The sequence below is a fragment of the Mytilus edulis genome, chromosome 4 (assembly GCF_963676685.1).
Source record: "Mytilus edulis chromosome 4, xbMytEdul2.2, whole genome shotgun sequence".
NCBI classification, from domain to species: Eukaryota; Metazoa; Mollusca; class Bivalvia; order Mytilida; family Mytilidae; genus Mytilus; species Mytilus edulis.
The window spans coordinates 81,760,343-81,783,409 of NC_092347.1; the positions used below are offsets into that span (position 1 = coordinate 81,760,343).

A 23,067-nucleotide genomic window follows, 5' to 3' on the forward strand; every position below is an offset into this window, starting at 1 on the left:
GATTTGTTATAAACAAAATCTGAGAAACTTGATTTAAATAACATATTGGTTCATTTTCTTGCTAGTATCGCAATATCATTTTTATGTTGAATGTGTTAACTCAATATCACAGTAAATAAGTGGGACCAATTTTCACTGTAATTGTTTCACTCAATGGGATATTTTAATCTAATATATTTAATGCGTTTCCATCAGTTTTAGTTTGTAAACACGGATTTGTTTTTTTCTATCGATTTATGAGTTTCGAACAGCGGTATACTACTGATGCCTTTATTTAGCATTATCAAATTCTCATTGGAATTTTAATATTAAGAATCTAATATCATATCGGCATTTAAATATTTATCCCCCTAATTTTGTTTCAATAAAATCATAAAGTTATTTCTCGCTACATGGTGCTGTTGTGGAAATTATCACTGATAAGTACTCATTTTACAAGTTTATATCAAGTGTGTCGTCGAAGGACATGGCTAACCTAAATACATTAATTTGTAGCAGAAGGACCATGCATACATATAATTACGTGATGCATACTTTTGGTTCAAATTAACGTTGTCCTTCCAATAAAGTTTTGGGACACCTGCCAAAATTGTCAAAATATGTAAAATTTTCCAGTTTTGTAAAATTTTCAGCGTTAATAATTTGATGACATGTTCAAAAATAAGCCATGAAATTGTTGAATTTAAGAGAAGATACTTTGGGCTGTGATAATACGAAAACAAGTAAAGAGTCGAAGAATTTTAGAAAAATTTTCTTATGTGAAATGCATTCAAGAAATTCAAAATTGGCCCTGCTCATTTGTATCTCTCGAGAACTCCACAATAAAAGAAGGGGAATTGTTCAGTGGTTTTCGTTGTTAACTGTCATATAACACTGTAATTTGTATGACAGACGGTTTTTGAAGTTTATCCTCAACTTCTGATTGAATTAGAAATAACATTTCTTCCTGCATATAATTGTCTCTTGTACTTTTGACAGAAAAAGACACTGCCTTTCATTTTTAACAATTATTTTTCCACAAGACCCTAAATGACATTAAATCTATCTGTATTATAAAGGACCATCATTCAACAAGTGAAAGAGAGGAGTAAGGTTGACATTTGGATTTTGTTGCGACATTCGCAATGTCAATGACACATGACACATGACACAACATAGAACTAAAGAATAAGCAACCCGAACCCCACCAAAGACTAGGGCAGATCTCAGGTGCTCCGGATGGGTAAGCAGATTCTGCTCCACATGTGACATCCGTCGTGTTGATTAAGTGATAACAAATCCGGTAAATAGTATAATTCGGTAGGTCACATTCATGTGAAAGGGAAGGGGTTGTAGTTAAGACGTAAGGAACATATCCGATATCATTTGTGAAACGGTTATTCCATAATGGTCATCCAACTCGTGATGGCGTCCGTAAAATTTACGAAGGTATGATTTCAACATCACCATTTGGAACTCTTGGTTTAATAGCTTCTTTTAGAGCAGCAATCCTCTATCAAGAAAATTATGATAGGAAATGCAAGCACGGGAATGTCGTATCAATAGGAAGATATATACCCCGTATGCGGGTGCTGCTGGAATGTTGCTACTACAAAATGAAAAGTTTACAATTGGAAAGCTGAAATTATCTCTTTTGTCGTATTGTCAACATAGAAAAGCTGAATACTAATTTCATTATCTTCCTTTTTGTAATTTTTTAAAACAAAACAAAATGAAACTTTCTTTTGTCTTAACCGTAGCCGTAATGCCCCATTAAATCTGTAGTATTAAGAAAAAATATATTGGTATGAAGTAGAACAATAATTTAGAAGCATTTACACCGTGTAATATTCCATCATCAATATGTTGTAGTACTCCAAGTAATAATGTATGATTGTATAGTGCTAGCGAAAGATGAGTTGCCAAGTATCAAGGTATAAAACTATGAAGTATAATAACAAATATACCGAACTCCCAGGAAAATTCAAAACGGAAAGTCCGTAATCAAATTCAAAATCAAAAGCTTAAAAATTTCAAATGATGAATAACAACTGTCATATTCCAGATAAAAATATTCGTATTCGGTAGAATGTTACGGCATACACCTATAGTTTATGAATAATTATTTTATGCATGAAAAACATTTTTTTAAATAACTATTTTATTGTAAATACATAATAGAATATATAAATATTTAAAGCATAAAAAAAATTGCGTAAATAACAACAAACAAGTAGAAATAAAATTTTAACAAAACATATCACCCTTTATAATATATAACATGAAAATAGATATGACTTACAAATACTGTGAGTATTGCACGACGACTATTTTACTGTTCTTTTTCTTGCTATTACATATAAAAACATTTACACACAATTGTTCGACACTAAAGTCACAAATGATGATGTCACAACTTTTATTCAAAAACATCCGTAAATATATCGAAATGCAATATTGAGATCATTCGGAAGTATGCCCTGTGCGTGTATTACCACATGCTTCGACTGTGCTTTTTAACCTGCTTAAGAAACTCTTGGAAGCTTCTAAGAATCGTTAAAGAGCCTGTCTGATATTCGGCTAGTTTCTTCCATTTAGTCAACTGGGATTTCTTTCTTGAAATTTTTACTTTTTTGAACCGAAATAAACATAATCCATAAACAATATAATTTTTCACTTCTCTAATTTCTCCAGCAAAAATCAGTTTTTGAGACTTTTTAAACTTTGGTTCTTGTTCTTTAAACTCCATTGACAAAAGTCTGAAATAGAAGACTTTCAGGCCTTCTGCAACATTCTTTCGAAGAGAGTTTAAACTATTCCCCTGAAAATACATGAAAAAAAATTAGTAAAATAATCATGAAACCGTATAAGAGTTCGCTTGCGTTTTTGTGCCCCACCTACGATAGTAGAGGGGCATTATGTTTGCTGGTCTGTGCATCCGTTCGTCTGTTCTTTCGTTCGCCCGTCCGTCTGTCCCGATTCAGTTTAAAGTGTTTGGTCAAGAAATGTTTTGATGAAGTTGGAGTCCAATCAACTTTAAACTTAGTACACATGTTCCCTATGATATGATCTTTCTAATTTAATGCCAAATTTGAGATTTGACAACAAATTCACGGTCAACTGAACATAGAAAATGAAGGTGCGAGTTTTTGGTTAAAATTTTAGATTTTTGATGAAGTTTATGTCTAATCAAAATGAAACTTAGTACAAATATTCCTTATGATATGACATTTCTACTATATTGGTCCACTGAACTTAGAAAATGATCACCGGTGTTAAACTGATCACCGTAACTGTAGTTTCAAATGTATTTCTAATTTTGATTTGTATTATTCCGTGCATTGTACAAATGTACCTGCATGTTTTGTATCCATCTGTGAGACAATAAACCAACAATAAACGAACGACAAATAAAAATACTATGCCAATACCAATGTATTTTGATTAATAAATTTTTGCGTAAAAAATATCCTCAAATATATGCATGTTTTGTGGACTATAAATAATTTAGTATAGGCTGCATTATCAACATGTCATCAAAGTTCCTCTCAAACTGATTGGTTAACTTCAGCAAGAGTCGATTGTTCATTAATATAAGGGCTCATGAATTAGTCATACATAAGAGATGTGTGAATAGACTGAATATTTTAATAAATATCATTAAATTTACATCTTCCTATATTTGTCATGATTATGTCATAGAATGTAACATACTTTACTTACTTTTTTAAATACTGGAAGTTTTAATTGACTAGAAGAACGATGGTTTTCTGAGACTGCCGTTACTGAACGGTTTTCCTGAAAAATAAAAATAAATTATTAATATTTAATATGTAGTGTCATAATGAATACATATAGTAACCAAAGGTACCAGAAATATAATTTAATATGCCAGACGTGCGTTTCGTTAATTACAATGTTGAAGAGCATTGAGGACCCAAAATACAAAAAAGTTGTGCCAAATACGGCGAAGGTCATCTATTCCTGGGATAAGAAAATCCTTAGTTTTTCCAAAAATTCAAAGGTTTGTAACAGGCAAATTATAAAAATGACCATGCAATTGATATTCACGTCAATACCGAAGTGCTGACTACTGGGCTGGTGATACCCTCGGGGACGAAACGTCCACCAGCGGTGGCATCGACCCAGTGGTGTAAATAGTAATCAAAGGTACCAGGATTATAATTTAATACCACAGGTGCGCGTTTCGTCTACATAAGACTCATCAGTGAAGCTCATATCAAAACAGTAATAAATACCGAGTAAGATACGAATACATTGCAATAAATATGAAACTGTGAAACCGGAATCAATCCCAACTAAATATTTTTTTTTATGTCAAATAAGTTTTCCTCGTGTAATTTATCTAGATAAGAACGAGGAAAATATCAGAACTGAATTCCGCTCAATTATGTTTCCCAAAGAAAACAAAAATAGAAATTCAATAGTTCTATGTAATTGTTTTTCACATTAAGATAATGTTCCTTTCAAATTTAATTAGTTTACTTCAGCAAGAGTCGTTTGTTCACTAATTTTAGAACTCATTAATTGGCCAAATCAGCACGAATAATGTTTTTACCGGAAATCAAGGTAGGTATTTTTCTATAATATGTAACCTTCAACCGTGTTCAACATTCCTCTCTAAACTCTATTAATAGAGAGAATATTTATTTTGGGTTTTAATTCATTTATCCAACATTTTATGGAGTACTGACACCTTTTAAAACCAATATAAACGGAATCCATGATATAAAAAATAAAATCTACACCACATATCTGAATAACAACTTGAAATTTACTTACATATTTGATTAGTGTTTCATTAGTTTTAAGTAGAAGACCCTCAAGAAATTTATCCATATTATCAGCAATCGGTACATTTTCATTTACGTTGTTTTCTTTCTGTCTGCATTGCTTTTTTAAGTTTAACACAGTCTTCTTTGGAAATCTTTTACACTTACACGTTGTCGCGTATTGACAATAGGTTGATAATACCATCACAGCAGTTGTAAAATCTGTTTAAATAAAAAAAATAATATGATATCAATGTCATGATATCGTTGAGTAAACACATAAGCTATATTTAGTTGTTTGTATTTAAGCATTTAAAAGATATAATACCATATGGAGATTTAAACGTAGGAAACAACTCAAACTGTTTCACAGTGTAATAAATTAGTCTAAATGTTAGACTTTGATTTTATAGTAAATGTAAATGTTACAGATAAAGATGAAAATTTGTATCGAAAAATTAAATTAAAAAAAAAATGCTTTATGTAAATATAAGTGTGTCAAATAGATTTGTTAATACTTATAACGTACAGGAGATCTTCATGATACTTTAATTTTCTTTCTGAATTATATAATATCATCAATTTTGAATTTTATTATATATACCCCAATGACAATAAAAAACAAATTTTCCCAATTCCCACTGTTATTTATATACATATATATATTCATATATCCGGTAATCGATGATGAATCTCGCGTGTCCGGTTGAAGAACCCCGAAAAAATTACGGAACTAGGTAATGCGTGGTAAAACATATTCAAATTTGGCGGCCAATATCGATTTCTTTTTTAGATGGTTTTTTTTATCCAAAAATATGTATTACAGAACATTATAACTAACACTGTGCAAAGCTTCATACTTTACCATACAGTGATTAATTGTGCGAATATATTGGATCTATGCCATTGGACAAGTTCTTGTTAATATTTCAAAAGACACACTTTTGATCATTCATGACATGTTTGACTTAAATGGAATAAATTTAGATACACAATTTTGATTTTAAAATGAGGTATGTTTAGAAAAATAATATGTGTTTCTTTTTTTATCAAACACACATTTGTCTATTAAATTTAATTTATCAGTTGAAAGGTGAACATATTGTATTGTTCTACTTGAAAAGAATGCGCTTTGGTGATACTTATGTCGCTGGAACTGCCAACTTCTTCCCTATATTAACTTTCTGTGTAGGGTACGTGTTGTTTATACGTTTTCTGTGTAATGAGTTGTGGGTTGATTGAGTTTTGTTTTATTCTCTTTTGGTCACGATGTTATGTATAATTTCAGATGTGAGATACACGCATATCTGAATTAACCAGCTTTCAACTACAAAAAAAATCAAAAGGTATAGAAATGGGAACATAAAGTATTAAACAATAGACAGAATAATTGTCCATCTATAGTTTGAAACTTTTTTAATTGTCTTTATGAGCCCTCCCTTAGCCACCCACCCCTGTGTATGATACTTAGTGCTAGGTTTTTGGTTTAAATGTCTCTAATATCTTTAACTGCGTTAAATTATTATTTTTAGGGGGGTTTGCCACTGGTTCGAGCATCATTAACGAGGTATATAAAGACGAAACGTGCGTCTGACGTTCTTAATCATAAGCCAAGTATCTGTGGTGATATTTTATGGTTCCCATTTCAGTCGCTTACAGTGTACACGCCCGGTTGTAAACTCGCTGCCTTACAAGAAAAACTAAATAGTATTCTTCAGATTTGTACAACGATACTGATAAATATATTTATATGCAGGTTATGTAGGAAATATTTTTGTTTAGGCTTTCTGAAGCTTTGATTAATATAAGTAAGGGAACAATTCTGCGACAAGATGGGATTTTATTAATTGAGCTATCACAAATGTGTACTGAAAATGAGTGTTTTGATATTGGTCACGTGTGTTGTCAATGAATACGGATTTAATGACAATTACAAACAACGATGCTTCGATGCTTGTCATCAGGAGGTGTTAAATCTTTATATAAAAAAGTGTTCATTACAGGTCTGTATGGTTAAACATATTTTTTTTCAAAACAAAGCTCATTTTATAATCAAATTTGTATATCTAAATTTATTTTATTCAATAGTTATATTATATTAACATAAATGTGTACAGCATTCATGCATACTAGAAAGTAAAATCACAAAAAAAAATGAACTCCTAGGAAAATTCAATCGGAAAGTCCCTAACCAAATGGCAAAATCAAATGATAAAACACATCAAACGAATGGACAACAACTGTCATATTCCCGACTTGGAACAGGCATTCTCAAATGTAGAAAATGGTGAACTGAACCTAGTTTTAAAGCGCTAAATCTTTCACTAATATAGAGTTATATTCCACCAACGTACCATACATCACTCTATGTTTCTGTTGTAGTCACGGTAATGTATTTCATTTAGTTATATTTGGTGTATTGTCATAACTTATATTTTTGATTTTCAAAGTATCATAAATATTGAATGTTGAATATAAACATAATTTGATATTTTTTCATATCCTGATACTTTATTTTAATACACTTATTTTATACTTTTCTTGAAGTTTGCCGAGTTTGATGACGTCTCTACGTTGCTTTCTACGTGTATACAAGGGTTTTTTTTCCAGGAATTAGTTGTTCAATTATACCACGAAATCTCTACAAAACACTACATAAAATGAATCACGCTGACTGATTTCTTCGCAGGATAATGGATCAGGAAACAATTAATTGACGAAACAATTATATAATGCACTGTGACAGCGTCGTAAACTACGGTACCAGAAATTGTTATATTTAATGCACAAGGACTCTAAATTCTACGAATGGGGGAAATCGAAAATGCAGTACGTGTTTATGAGCTCAGGAATTTGTTTAGAACTTTATTATCTCTTGTGCATTGTAGTTTAAAAGCTGTTGTTCTATATTAATTTGATGTTATTCATTCATAATAATGTTTTCAACAGTTCAGCAAATTGTAGTGTGGATAACTACTAAAAATGGCCCTGATTTCAACCGGTAAGACTAGGTATCACGTGATAGGTATAAGGTTACATAATATATGATTTAAATGTATGAACTAGTGCATTGACTTTAAGATAAACTCTAGCCTGTTTAAAGCATTGTAGTAAAAAGGAATGATGATTTCTTTTGTAAGATAACAACCTACACAAACGTAATCTTTTGACTTACTGAAGAATTTAAACTACGAATTCAATTTACTCGGAAATCGTAGTCAGAATGATTTAAATATATTTAGGTTAATTTCTTTTGCGATACTACTCGCCCCCGATAAGTCACGAAAAAAACAATATATATTATGATTGCTATTGAGACAACTCTCCACCAGAGACTAAATGACATGCAAATCAAAAACTATAAATCACACTACGTTTTTCAATGATGAACAAAACCCATACCGCATACACATGTAAAAAGGCATCGAAATGACAAATGTACAATAAAAAATCAAACAAGAAAACTAATAACCTGAGTTATGTACAAAACAAAGTACGAAAATTGAATAGTATTAACATCAACTACAACAAAAACACTGTATACATGCTCCTGAATTTGGATAGGCACCTACCGAAGGTTGCTTGGGGTGTAAAATAACGTTGTTTGCGGGCGCCAACCCACCCCGTTCCTTAGACAGTGGTGTTATAGCCAAAAATATGAACAAGCTATGAAGATCACTTAAAAAGGACCGATTAGATGCATTTGTTTTAAAATAGGTTAGTGGCTTTGAAATAGCTTAGTAGCTTCAGTAACTGCGAGTACTCTCATGCAGATATGCACTTAGTTTCTTTTAGTTTTTTTGGAGGTAAAAGTATCCGGCCACGTCCACTTTGTGTTTTTGTTAGATGTTTTTTTTTTATTTGTATCCATCTGATGATTTAAAGCTTTTTCAACTGATTTTTATAGTTCGTTATTATGTTGTACTGTTATACCACAGTCCCGGGTTAGGGGGAGGGTCGGTATTCAGCTAAAATGTTAACTATCCCCAAAATTCTGTATCTATGTTCCTATCCCAATTAAATCCTCGATTGTCTTTTGGTGCTTTGTAACACATATGTTTTTTTGTACATACATTGGGCTATTATTCAATCTTTCATTTTCTATATTTTACCCACAATGCATCTTTGTAGAAATGATAAACCAACAAACATTGTATATGAACACCTCTTAGTAATATTTGTTTTCATAAAGGGGGCGAAAGGTCAAGAGATGCACTTATAATTGTAGTCTGTTCTAGTTAAAAAATATTTTAACTATTTGGCTATTCCTTTTTTTTGTTTCTTTTATTATTATTAACTTTTTATCATCGTCGTATGAATTAATCCATGGCTTTCATTTGTTTTCAGAGTTCCTGATGAAGGTTGGCCTCGAACGCACGAAATTTATAAAGTGCTATTAAAGACAATTGTATAGTTTTTCTTACTGATTTTAAATATTGCATACACATAACAATAAAAACCGATAATGATTAGGAAAGAAGTGACCTATATATTATTATAAATAGTGTTAATCAATACCCATATCAGACAGTACGCGGATATAAGTTTTAATTAATACATTATCTACTGAAGACCATAGTTTGATTATTTAAAGAACAATGTTGAGTACATTCATGGTGACGTATATACAAATAATAGCCGATGTCAGACTTCTTAGAATACCACAGGGTATAAAAAAAACCCAGTCTATTCAGTCTACCAGTGATTTTGTCTTAATTGTGTGTCCCTTTTGGTCATGTCCCTCCATACATGTTCAGGTATCCATGCATCCTTGTCTTATAAGGTTTTTTAAGTTTGATCGTCCCAAACGAAGGTATATCGTTGGAATACGAAAATTTATAATGTTTTATGTTCATGTATGTTTTACTTTATGCAGAGGAACGATGAGTTGTTAATAAAACTAAAACGAAAGTCTGTTTTGACTGTTATTCATTTTAGTAAATACAAAAGATGTCGTTGGGGTTTTCGTTTTTCTCATTGTCATTTCTTTATTTCCACTGAATTCTGGATTAAAAAATACTTAAAAATCTATTATTTTGTCTAAGCAATTCTACATTTACTCAAAATTGAGTATTTTGTTACAGTTTGAGAAAACCCTAATGTGGAGATTGACTCGTTCTTCTGGAAGTTGCAATTTCTCCTCTTGAGATATTATATCAGTGTGTACTTGGAGAACAACAACTTCCGAAGAAAAATATCATTCAATCTTGTACCTTAATACGTTTGGTCGAAATCTGTCATGCAATTAAGTTAATTGCTTTGATTGGTCTCGAAATGCAACAGTTAGCAAGAAACGCTAAATTTTGTCCACCTTGATGATTGCAGCTACTACAATTCCACTCCTCTTCGTTTGACATCAGAAGGAGGTATGCTAACGCTTTTTGAATTCGAACATAAAAACGTGTTAAACATCTTTCAGACGTTCATAAGACATTTGTATGTCGGAACATGTATGCCACTCATAATATAAAACCAGCTTATAGAAACTGGATATAACCTTAACCTCGGGTATAACAGCAGAACAAGACGCCAAGACTGTCTCTTTCAAAAGAGATTCAATAACGAGGTCTAAAGTAGCTCCTCCTTCTTCAGAACATTCCAAGACTCGAATATCCTACCGGACAGCATATAAGCTGCAGACACCACAGAGGAGTTTAGTGCTAACATAAGCCTATACATTTATGAAACAGGATCCCCATGCAAGTAATTGTAATTGTACCAAACAGAACATCTGAATGTAGAAAGACTCGGAGAGTATATCTGTTATATCTGTGTGATCCTGACATTGTAGCCCAACAGAAATTTATACAGTAGACATTGACTCCTGTTTGTTAAAGGGAAGAAGGAAATGACACCATTTGATCTTTTATATTGACAAACTTCAAATCTTAACATATAGTGAAAAGAAGCCAGAAATGCCAGTCTCATTTTGATATGAGCAACATGTTGCAAAGTTGACCGTTTACAGCATACCCTCTTTCTTTATTGTTTTATCAATGTCAACCACCAACGGTGCTTGTCTATTTTGTTGATGTATAGTTTAACGATTTTATTGACCTGTATAAACATAAAAAAAAAATGGCGATGAAGTGTTTAGAAATCTCTAACAAGTCATCAGATATATCGGTCACTCGAATAATCAGTACGTTAGTACTTTGAAAAAGTTTAATTAGTCCGAAACGATAAAAATAGACATACATTAAAGTGAAATTAAATTCCGTCATTTATGACTGATAATTTTATTCACAAAAGTATAAATGAAATAAATACCTTTAGAAAATTTGGATCAAAAGTATTGATTTTCATGCAAGTTTTATAAGATAGTGATTTCTTTATATTATACACAAATATTAACTTTAAAGTTTCAAAATAAAAAAAAATAGAATAAATAAGGATAAAACATATTGAATACAATCTAAATGAGAAAATTCCATAGGAAAACTGTAAACATTAAATGTTTCCTTTCTTAGTTTGCGGACACAATTCTAAAAGCCTTTTTCAATTTAGGTATATGTTTATTTTATTTGTTCAAATAGTTGACAAGAGCAACAATGTATAAAATAAACAAGGACGTGGATTACGGATTTGGACTTTCATGAATAATACACTTTGAAAATAATAATGTGTAATTTATCTTTGGTTTTTTTTGTGTAATTGTTTCAATAGGAACAAAAATCCAATATCTACAGGTTGGAAAATACAACACAATTGAAAAACAAACAACAATTAAACAGATGATTCGTCCTTTGGGTTTGTTAGTGTATTTGGAAATGAGGAATATGATTTTTGTTTTAGATTGGATTATTTGAAAAGGGAAGAGAAAACATATGTTTGCTTATATTAAAAATTATGATGAACATTCCTCGTTCCTGTATATCATTGACAAAATAGTTTGTTTATGATTTCAATTAAATTAAACAGAATAAGTTTATCCGAGAAAACAATTGATTATCATGCGAATTGTCATTTCCGTGAGAAAAAATAAAGCTAACAAATCGATCTAAGATGCATTTTTATTGAAGTTTTGGATGATATATACATATGTATTGGGGAAGGGGAGGTGATACATTAGCAAGAAAAACATTCATACATACATATTAAAACAAAAACGTAGATACATCATACAACGGTAAAACATGTAAAATCAAATAATAATTTAAGAAAATAATTTATGTGCTGCCTTACTATCACAGATTTACCAAAACATGCCAAATAGTTTATCAAAATCTAAACGTTTATTCAAATGCTCTATCAACGTCTCCTAGGAAATACTTCAAATGATTTAAAACATACATAGACGTCGCTTGGTAGGTTGGTAAAAGTTGTAATGCATTGATACATAACGGTGTTATTGTATCAGACTGAATTGTAATTCGTTTTGATATAAAACACATTCCTGATAAAAAATAATTCTTTAACAATCGCAAGTCATCCTCAAAGGTGTGAATTTCTGTACGATGCAGATTTCGTTCTTGAATTTCCATGGAAATTATCTGTATGAAATAAGCCTTGAACGATAACACGATATCCGCCAATCCAGCATCTGTTATTACCTAAAATATATATGAAGGAATATAAATATGTCCGGTTTCATGAAACTATCGATTTTCGACAGTGTTTATTTGTTCTGCTTCGTACATTTCAAAGTTTATATTTGATTACAAATAAAATTATAGAGAATTATTTCCTTAAACTTAGTCACAATTATAGAAACTATAATATGCTATAAAAAGTTCTGTATGTACACGCTATCAAAAAGTTTTGACGATTATTTCCTTATCTTTTGATCTTTTGATCAGTCAAACATCAAAATATTACGATGTGTTAATGTGTAAAAGTACTCGTTCTCAGTATTGCAAATTCTCAGTTTAATGGAAATGTGTTTCCACTCGTACTCATAAATTGTTCAAATGATGCATTTTCATATTAATTTGACTAAAAAGGTGAGCAAATTTACCTAGATTTTGGACATTATTCTAAAGTCAATAAAAACCAAACCATAATTCATTTGACTAGTCTATTACTGAATCGACGAACATTTTAGTTCATTGGTAAATCTTTAATGACGCCATTTCCCACGTGACCTAATTAGTTATGAAATGTACCAGGCTTACAATTTAATACACCAGAAGCGCGTTTAGTCTACATTCTTCTTCTTCCGAATACGGGAGTAGACTCCTAGGTAGGAGTGTAAAACTTCCCGGAACTTGTGTGCTATGTACATATGGACTTAATTTAAAAATAATATGACAAGAAAAATCGTTATCAATAACATATATACATTATGTACAGTGGCTTTAAAGTTTAATAAGTTGCTGTGGATCCTTCAAATGTTAGAGTGGATATGCCACTTTTGAAGGATTCCAGGGTGTCTGACATACCTATTGCTTCAGGTAGTGAGTTCCAGTCCGAAATAGTTCGAGGATAAAATGAAAATTTATAGAAATCTTTATTTGTTGATATTTGCCTAAATTTATGTTTCCCCCTAGTGCGTCTATCAGATATTGTTAAGTTGTCCTTAGGAACTTCAACTAACCCCCAATTTATTTTATACAGCATAGTTAATCTTGCCTTTTTCCTTCTTAATTCTAATTTTTCCCATTCCAACGATTTTATTAAATTTGAAACTGCTCCAGGTGATCTGTCTTTATAATCATTGAAGACAAACCTGGCTGCCTTACGCTGTACCTGCTCAACCTGAGTGATGTGTTGTTTTTTGTACGGATCCCAGACAGGAGAAGAGTATTCGACGACCGGACGGACAAGTGATGTGTACGTAAGGTTTTTAACCTTACGTGCAGTTTTTTAAGTTCCTACGAAGAAAACCTAAGGTTTTATTTGCCTTACAAGTAATATTGTTTATATGTGTTCCCCAATCAAGATCATGGCTTATAGTTACACCTAAATATTTACTGTCTTTTACTGCTTCTAAAATATGATTATGCAATATATAATCAAAAGTGGAAGGTTTACTTTTTTTAGAAATATGAATAACATAACACTTCTCAGGATTAAAATTCATTTGCCAATCCTCTTCCCATTTTACTAAACTAGACAAATCTTTTTGAAGTAATTGTGCATCAGAACTATTATTTACATTTCTATACAATAAACAGTCATCTGCAAAAAGTCTTGCATTACAAGTTACATGTTCGGGTAGGTCATTTATAAAGAGTAAAAATAATGTTGGGCCTAAAACTGTTCCCTGAGGGACACCAGAATCAACTGCTAATTTTGAAGATTTTACACCGTTTAGTAGTACTTGCTGTTGCCTGTCAGCTAAAAAGTCATTTATCCAATTTAAATTTTGATTTCTTATACCATAAAATTCTAATTTCTGGGCTAATCTTTTATGGGGGACTTTATCGAAAGCTTTAGAAAAATCTAAAAGTATGACATCTATTTGGTTACCATAACCCAATGATTTAGCAAGGTCTTGTATGCTGATGATAAGTTGGGTCTCACAAGACCTTTTGCTTCTAAACCCATGCTGACTATCATTTAATATGTTATTAATTGCAAGGTGTTTCCTTATGTTGCTTGTTAAAATATGTTCTAAAATTTTGCAACATATTGAAGTTAATGAAACTGGTATATAATTAATAGCGTTATGCTTGTCACCTTTTTTAAATATAGGTACAACATTAGCCTGCTTCCAATCATTTGGGATTTTACCAGTATCAATAGATTTTTGGAAAAAGAATGTCAAAAATGGAGACAATTCTTCTGCAAAATTATGTAAAAAATATGCTGGCAGATTATCAGGGCCAGTGGCTTTATGTGGATTTAAGTTTTTAAGTAACTTTAATAAGCCATTATTACTAATAAATATGTCTGGCATAGTGGGGTGGGGACTTGTACCTTTATTTGGCATAGAGGATGTATCTTCGGTAGTAAAAGCCTTTTTAAATTGTTCATTTAGGATGTTAGCTTGTGTATTTGGCTCACTATACAATAAACCATCCTTTCCTCTTAATGGTGATACTCCAGATGTTTCTGTTTTTTTGCTTTTAATAAATTGCCAGAAAGATTTAGGTTTTTCTTCTAACTGGGGGCTAATTATTTCTTGCATATATGTGCTCTGGGCTCTTCTTATTTCTCTTTGAGCAGTAGCTTTTAACTTTTTATATTTATCTTTATGTTCTTGTTTACCAGTTTTTTTAGCTTTACGTTGTTTTTTACATAAATGGTCTATATCCCTATTTGCCCAAGGGTTGGTGTACTTAGATTTAGTGATTTTGCTTGGTACATTATCATCTATTATTTTATTTAAACCTTCTTTGAATTTATTCCATAATTGGTCAATATTTAAATTTTCATTAGTCTGAGATATAAGTTCAGATATAAAATGAGATGTTACGTCTTTTATCTTTTTAATATCTACCTTTTTCCATAAATAAATTTTATGTTGTGATTGTTTAGATCTTTGGGGCTTGCAGATTGCATCCACTAAAACAATATCATAGTCAGATATACCTGGTATAGATTTTATTTTTGTTATTAATGCAGGTTGGTTTGTGCAGAAAAGGTCCAGTATATTATCTTTCCTAGTTGGAAAATCAACCATTTGTTCAATGCCTAAGTTGTTCAGCATATCTATAAATGCTTCATTCAGCTCCTTAGGATACATTGAGCCAGTTATATTTTGCTCAGGCCATTTTATGTCTGGAAGGTTAAAGTCACCACCAAGCCAGAAGGTGGATTTTTTAGATTTTAACTTAAGTTCATTAATTTCAATGATCATTTGTTTCAGATAGTCTATATCATTTTTATTTGATGGTCTATATGCAGAAATAATAACTAAGGATTTAGTATCAGTTATATTAATTTGGGCAGCAATAAGTTCTACATTTTTGCTTTTATATACTTCTTGGCAAATAATACCTTTTTTAATGGCGATTAATACACCTCCACCTTCTTTTCCGACCCTGTCGTTTCGGAATACATCTTCAAATAGTGTGTTTGGAAAAATTTCAGAAGATAATACATCTTTGTTTAGCCAAGTTTCATTACCAATAATAGACATTAGACTCACCAGTGACGACCGATCGGAAAATGATCAACAAACAAACGCATGGGCAATAAAAAAAAGTGTAAACAAAAGAAACAAACAGAATAGGAAAATAGAGGCAACAGTAGTATACCGCTGTTCGAAACTCATAAATAGATAGAAAAAACAAATTCGGTTTACAAACTAAAATTGAGGGAAACGCTTAAAATATAAGAGGAGAACAACGCACAACATTAAAATGTAACACACAAGGAAACGAACTAAGCATTAGACAAAATCCGATGAGAATAACAAATATAACATCGGAACTAAATACATGAATTTGGGATAGAAAAGTACCGTGCCACGTCTGATAGTAATCCGTATTCAAACTCAAATATTAGAGGAAACAAACGACACAACAGAAACACAACGTTAAAATGAAACACACACGGAAACGAACTATAATATAACAATGGCCATATTCCTGACTTAGTACAGGACATTTTATTTATTTACAGAATAAACAGTTAAAGTAATAATTTACAAAGACAAAAAAAAAAAGAGAACACTAGTTTTGTAAAGATGATAAACAACGTCAGTACATAGAATCTTTACTCCATGACCATTTAAGTTTTAGATGTTTTATGCACAATAAAGTTAAAAATAGTGTCTGTATTATTGTCAAACAAATTATGTATCCAATGTTCATATTTCTCAAAATAGCTATCAAATTGAATTGAACTAAGATGCAAACCTAGAAATATGAAGTTGATTAACTTAATCGTGTTTAAACAAGCCAAAACGTATTGTATAGAAAACAGATATTATTTAAAATCAAACTTATTTATTTTTGTTCGACCAAGAAATGACACAATCTCGATATCGTTTTTGTTCCAGAAACGAAATTCTCATTGTGTATGACATTTCGACTGAAGGAGCGTCTCCTGTTGTGTATTAATCACACGTCATACAAATTCAGTATCTTAATTTCACAGATCCGTAAAAGGCCAGTAAGCTGATAATATAGTATGGATAATACTTCACAAAAAGTTGGTATTGAGTGAACATAATAAATCTAATTCGATTTATCGTAGATTATGAAGGTTATTCTTGAAAAGAAATCGCGTTGAAATTAGTATGGTCTGTTCATTCATAATGTACAATGTATGTTTAAAGTAATTTATGCTATAGTGAAAATTAAAATTGTATTTTGCCTTTGTACCTCTCTTTCTAAACTAGACTTTCAAATAATTCAGTATTCAATGTGGTAGTTTTCTCTTTTAATGATCCAAACATATCAACAGACATAGAGAACTAGGATGTTTTTATCCTGGTATCTATGATGAGTTTATTTATACCAAATAAACAAATACGGATACCAAAGACGGAACTAGAACTATTCTACACCTAAAAAAAGGAAAGCAACATTTATAGCTGTGTTTTCATGTATATCTGGATTTATATTACTTACCGGTGGTTTAACTGGTAGATAAATGTTTACTCTGTTTCCATGAGAAACTACAGATCTTGAATTCTGAAAAAAAACCCGACTCAATGGTTTATAAATGGAGAAATTCAGGCATTTAAAATGTTTGCATATATTTTTCTTTGTATATCAATCAATTTGTTTGTCAAAAGTAAAATAGGAAAAATACAGAACTCCAAGGAAATTCAAAAAGGAATGCCCCTTATCTTATGGCAAAATTAAAAGCCCGAAGACATTAAGGGAGTTCGCTTCTCAGTTTCAAAGTAATTAACTTTTTAAAACATGTTTTCGAGATATTAGCCATTGAAAATTTGGCGGGAAAATATTCTCTCTTGACTTTTCATAGCTTTAGTATTGACAAGGTGAAGTTCTCAAAAACTGTTATTGCGAACCCAACTGAACCTTTTCATTGATTCACCTGATAACTACCTGTCCATTTAAACATTTGGCAGTTCTATTGTCCCATTGAACAAATACAACAGGTATTGTTCTCTGTACAGTTTATTCACTCAGACCTTTAAATTTCTTCTAAGAGAAATCTATCACTCATTGATTAATCTACCAGAGTAAAAAGTTTATCTGCTAAATTGATGGAAATTACATGTTTCACTTAAAAAAAAAATCCCTGTGATTTGATGTTTATTAAAATAAATAAAATATTTTTTTCTATCTGTTCAAAATAAATAATAATTTAATCATAAAAAGTTTGTTTTAAAAAAAAAAGTATTGTTCGTATGAAAACTTGCATCTTTTAGATTTTGTTTAGTTATAGATAAAGGCAACAGTAGTATACCGCTGTTCAAAACTCATAAATCCATGGAACAAAATCGAATACTTTTAAGAAGGCCTTAATATATAAACATCAACATTTTTAGGTTTTTTTATCAATTTTTTTTTTCGAAATAGGAATAATGTTGATTTTTTTCAGAAATCAACTTTCATTAATGTTTGAATCAGTGTTTTCATTCAACGGATTGAAAATATAATACATTCAAACTCAAATACAGTTTATTTTATAAATAAATGTTATTTCCATCTAATTCAGCAGTTAATTCTTACTCAGGTAGATTAATCAATGAGTGATAGATTTCCCTTAAAAGAAATTTAAAGGTCTGAGTGAATAAACTATACAGAGAACAATACCTGTTGTATTTGTTAGATGGGACAATAGAACTGCAAAAGTTTAAATGGACAGGTAACTATCAGGTGAATCTATGGAAAGGTTCCATTGGGTTCGCAATAAAAAGTAATTAAAATTTTATAAGACTTTTACAGATGGCTTATTATTATACATGTAAAAGATTTACAAAAAGAAAAATGGGGGTCACCAGGCAAATTTTTGCAAGGCATTCAAATGGATAAAACCAGATGATTCCGAAAATCTGACAAAATATCCAAAACATGACAAGCCAGCTTCCTTAAACGAATACTAAAACAACTGTCACATTCCTGCCTTTGTACAGGCATCTCTTTATGTAGAAAATGGTGGACTAACCTGGTTGATTAGCTAGCTAAACCTCTCCTTTGAATGACAGTCGCAAAAAATTGTAGAAGAGGCAACATAAACCAAAGAAATATTCAAACTCATATTGAGATTTTTAGCGATATTTTTAATTCATATAGTGCCTTCTTGAAATAGACTGATTCAAGAAAACTTGGTAAAAAAAGGACTGACTAATGAAATATGATTTGCGGTTGAAAATATTTTAGTTTAGAACAGTTCAATTTTTTTTACGTTCTATTGCTTGTAACAGACATCCTTTTTTAAAGTTTTTTCTTCAGTCTGTCGAGGATTCGTTGATTATCTATCTCCCAGTATCATGTTTATTTTTCTTATAAGTTTGATCAATATTTTATATTATCATAGCCCCTCCTTTACATCTTTTTTTTTTTTATTATTATCATTTGTTTATCACAATAATAGCAAAATAAAAAAGGTAAATAACAGCAACAGTAATCAAGAATAGCACAAATAGCTACGTAGACATAAATAATAATAAATATTGTTATTTGTTCATTTTAAAAGTTACATAAACTTTACGATTTATAAATTTAGAGCTAGATTCTTATAATTAAGAAATTGTAAAAAAATACTATACAAACTAGTATCTCAATTGTTTGTTAAACAATTGAAAGGTCTTTCCTGTAACAGTGATGTTTTCGTAATGTACTTTGTACGACCTTTCGTTTGAAATATGACGCATACCTTCTGAAACTTTTCGCTTTTTACACTTAATGACCTCATCCTCCTTCATTTTCGAGATCGGAAATATGATATATGAAACATAGACTTGATGATCTTTCATTTGAAATGCGACAACGCCATGTTCTAGAAAGTTAGATTTTTGCACTCAATTACCACATCTAACTCAATTTTGAAGGTCAGGAATTTGATATGTAATTTCAAATGTACACATTATGACCTTTCATTTGATATACAACAACCTAATCTTAAAAGAAGATTAAGTTTTTGCACTCAATGATCTCACCCAACAAATTTTTTGGGGACGTCAATAAGAACTTTAAAATGTACGCTTTATGTTCTTTCATATGATATGCGATAACCATACCATCTGAGAAATTTGAATTTTTGCACTAAATGACCCCACCCTTCCAACTGGGATGAAAAAGGGGTTTAAAATTTTCATTTTTGAGTAGAGTTTATTGAGACCTTCAAATTGATATATCAAATGACCTCATTCTGCAAAGTGCCAAAAATGATGCAATATCAATTATATAAATAAGACTTATGAAACTTACAAAGTCAATGCAAAACTTGAAAAATTCAAATACACTTTTTATGCATATTTTTCATTGAATGTTTTTGATATTTGGTCAAACATATAACCATGTTAAACTCATTAGATAATTCCGAATTTCATCAAGTCACAACGAATCATCAAATATATGATGCAATACCAAACTTAACAACTGGAAGTCATAGAAACATGGGATTATCACCATTCAACTCAAGACCACTTGACCTTTCAAGTATCACAAGGTCAAAGGTCTCTTTAAAGGTCAAGGTTGAATTTCATCATGACCGCACATTGACCACAAATTGAAGGTCTTAAAGTACTGATCATTTTTGCAATTTATAGTAGGTTGATATCTGTTACCTTTTCAAAGATATACACACAATTCTATACTTTTAAGAATTATCTTGTCGTAACTTTTGAACAGACGATCGGACATTTTATACACAGTATACATGAAACAAACTCTTATCGTTTTCTTAATATGTCAGCTTGAAATTGCAGCGTAATTTTATTTTGCACTCGGTGACCTTTGAATAGGATGCAAATTAAAGGTCATATGAACTAAAGATTATTGGTGAAGGTGGAAAGTCTCTACGACTTCCTGTTCTCAAAATACAAATTTTCAAAAATTGTGTATAATTTTTAAGGGAAATAACTCTTTATAAGAGTTAATAACAAAATGATTGTTTATGTTTATTAACATTGCCATCTGTTCTTGTACATGCTGCCATTTTGAAATCGATTCTATCTTAAAAACTTTTAAAGAAAAAATGCAAATAAAAGAAATTGCTTCAAGGGGATATAACTCTAAAATAAGATGACGAAATCCTACGCAGCCTCATACGGTGATACTTCATGATGAAATATACCTATCGTCGAAATAAGGTAATGATATCTGTAAAAACAACGGGGGAGGGGGGCGTGTTGAATAAAACCAATAAAATGGAGATAACTTATAAAGGGGATGATGAAATCCTTAACAGGGTCATCTAGTCATGCCTCATGATGAGGTCTATCGATGGTTCATATTTGGTCTTGATAACTTCAAAAGAAACGTGGGAAGGCAATGCCAAAAACAAAAAACAGCAAAAAACATTAGAATAACAATAAGGTCTTTCCTAACGTAATCAAGCATAACTCTGTGCTATTAACAATGACTGGTTTTTGAGTTATCCAGATTTCAAATTTTACGACCAATCAAGTCAGTTTTTTTAGCCAAAATTTTGAGAAAATGGGTTAGGGATGCAAAAAAATATTTTACAAGAATCATGTACATTCCATATCATTTTGGTCTTTTAAATTTCTTCAAAAGGTATTTGTTCAATCATTTATAACAAAAAAGTTGAAATAATATGCATTTTATTATTAAACCAGAGAAAAATCACAAAAATACAAAATTGACAGCATGGTAAATTTTACACAAAAAAGCGTCAAAATATCATAAAACCTTCTTGTATTAACACCTACCTATAGTTTTTTTAAGTAAAATTTATTCAGATTGGTCCACTTCAACTTTATACAAAGTATGAAAAAAACTTTATAGTGGAACTGTGATTTTTGTCACGATAATAGCCTAAAAATAGGTAAAAATCGATGAAAAATGGGAAAATCATCAAAATTGGACATTTTCAAAGGAGCGTAGCAAAAAAAGAAGTGCGCCACCATATGATTTTTTCTTCACCAATTATTTAGTTACAGTCTTATAAACCCCAAAATGAGGTTAAGAAAAAAAGCTTAATTCTAGAATTTTTGGCTCCTAAGAGGTGTACATCCTTAATGATGTCTTTTGCTGAAATTTTATAAAACTTTTTTAATGGTAAATTAGACCACATATTAATCGGAACACAAGGCAGTTATTGTTTTATTCAATATTGAATACAAATATATGTACATTTAAAAAGATATTTATTTAACAACCCAAATTGAAATAAATTAACTAATTATACATGTAAAAGCACGTGATGTTCAGCGCGTCGAATAACAACTTTCTCCAGTGAATATTCTATTTTAATCATATTCAAATGATTAATAAAAAAATTAAGACAATACCAATATGGAATAAAATGTTTTACTATTAAAATTAGATATACTATATCCTTTTAGCATATATTAAGATATACTTACATATTTTCTTTTTATTTCTTTAGTTTGTTCAATCATTGCTTTCACAACCATTCTCATATTATACGATATATCAAAATCTGGCACACGCGCTGCTTCTATATCAAAAGTTCTACACGGGTTCAGTAGCATAGCTCTAATGTTTTGTGGTAAACACTCTTCCCGTATGATTAATCCTTTACCAATTGGAATAATAATTGATAACAATATATCTGTAGAAGAAGAAAATCGGAATCTAACGATAAATAAAAAAATCTTTTCATTTTGACTTCTTTTCAGTCAAAGTATGAAAATTATTCCAGAGGTAGAAAAAAGCAACAACCAAAAGCGTTCAATGTTGCAAACAATCAATGTATAATATGTTGCTGAGCTGACCGAAATTTCATTAAGGAAGTAAACCAAACTAAAAAAAAAGTAGCCAAAACAACAACGTATTAAATGAAAATGATATTTAAAGGGATGTTTGTCGGAAAGTAATTGATAATACCTAGTCTAGTTCACCGGAATAATTCAAGGAGAACTCAATCCTCAATTATCGACCCGTTGTTTGAACTATTGTATTTTGCTGCAGTGTAAAAAAAATCGCTTTACTACTAACATGCTATATTCGTGCAATCACCAGTAGACAGTCGACATAATAACATACAAAACAGGTTCGCACTATAAACTACAGTTTACCAGTTAGAGGGTATCCCTGTACTATTAACGTGCATCAAGCGTCTTAGTGATCGTCATTTTGAAGAATAAGCTAGAAACAATGTTTGTTCTGTAGGTACTTAATCACAATTCCTTAATTACAGACGTGCTCATTGTTAATTATGAGAATACAATTTGCCGAATAATTCGTTCAAAATAGCATCAAAGTGTTCCAACGGAAGTGACGATGCCCCTAAACGCACGAATGATGTTCACTAATACCAAAGTTTTTGACGGAAA

General features: G+C 30.8%; 2 protein-coding genes across 2 annotated transcripts; both read right to left on the minus strand.

Moving 5' to 3' along the window:
- Positions 1-2,198: 2,198 nt before the first annotated feature.
- Positions 2,199-5,367, minus strand: LOC139520714 (uncharacterized). Its single transcript, XM_071313591.1, has 4 exons — positions 5,302-5,367; positions 4,783-4,994; positions 3,703-3,777; positions 2,199-2,800 (listed from the first exon to the last, which is right to left on the minus strand). Exons 1-4 carry the CDS (start codon positions 5,312-5,314, stop codon positions 2,471-2,473), a joined length of 630 nt encoding a protein of 209 aa, XP_071169692.1. The 5' UTR covers positions 5,315-5,367; the 3' UTR covers positions 2,199-2,470.
- Positions 5,368-10,922: 5,555 nt separating this feature from the next.
- Positions 10,923-22,559, minus strand: LOC139520715 (uncharacterized). The gene is made up of 3 exons (XM_071313592.1): positions 22,135-22,559; positions 17,237-17,299; positions 10,923-12,325 (listed from the first exon to the last, which is right to left on the minus strand). The coding sequence occupies exons 1-3, from the start codon at positions 22,261-22,263 to the stop codon at positions 12,008-12,010; spliced, it is 510 nt and encodes a 169-aa protein (XP_071169693.1). The 5' UTR covers positions 22,264-22,559; the 3' UTR covers positions 10,923-12,007.
- Between the last annotated feature and the right edge of the window lie 508 nt (positions 22,560-23,067).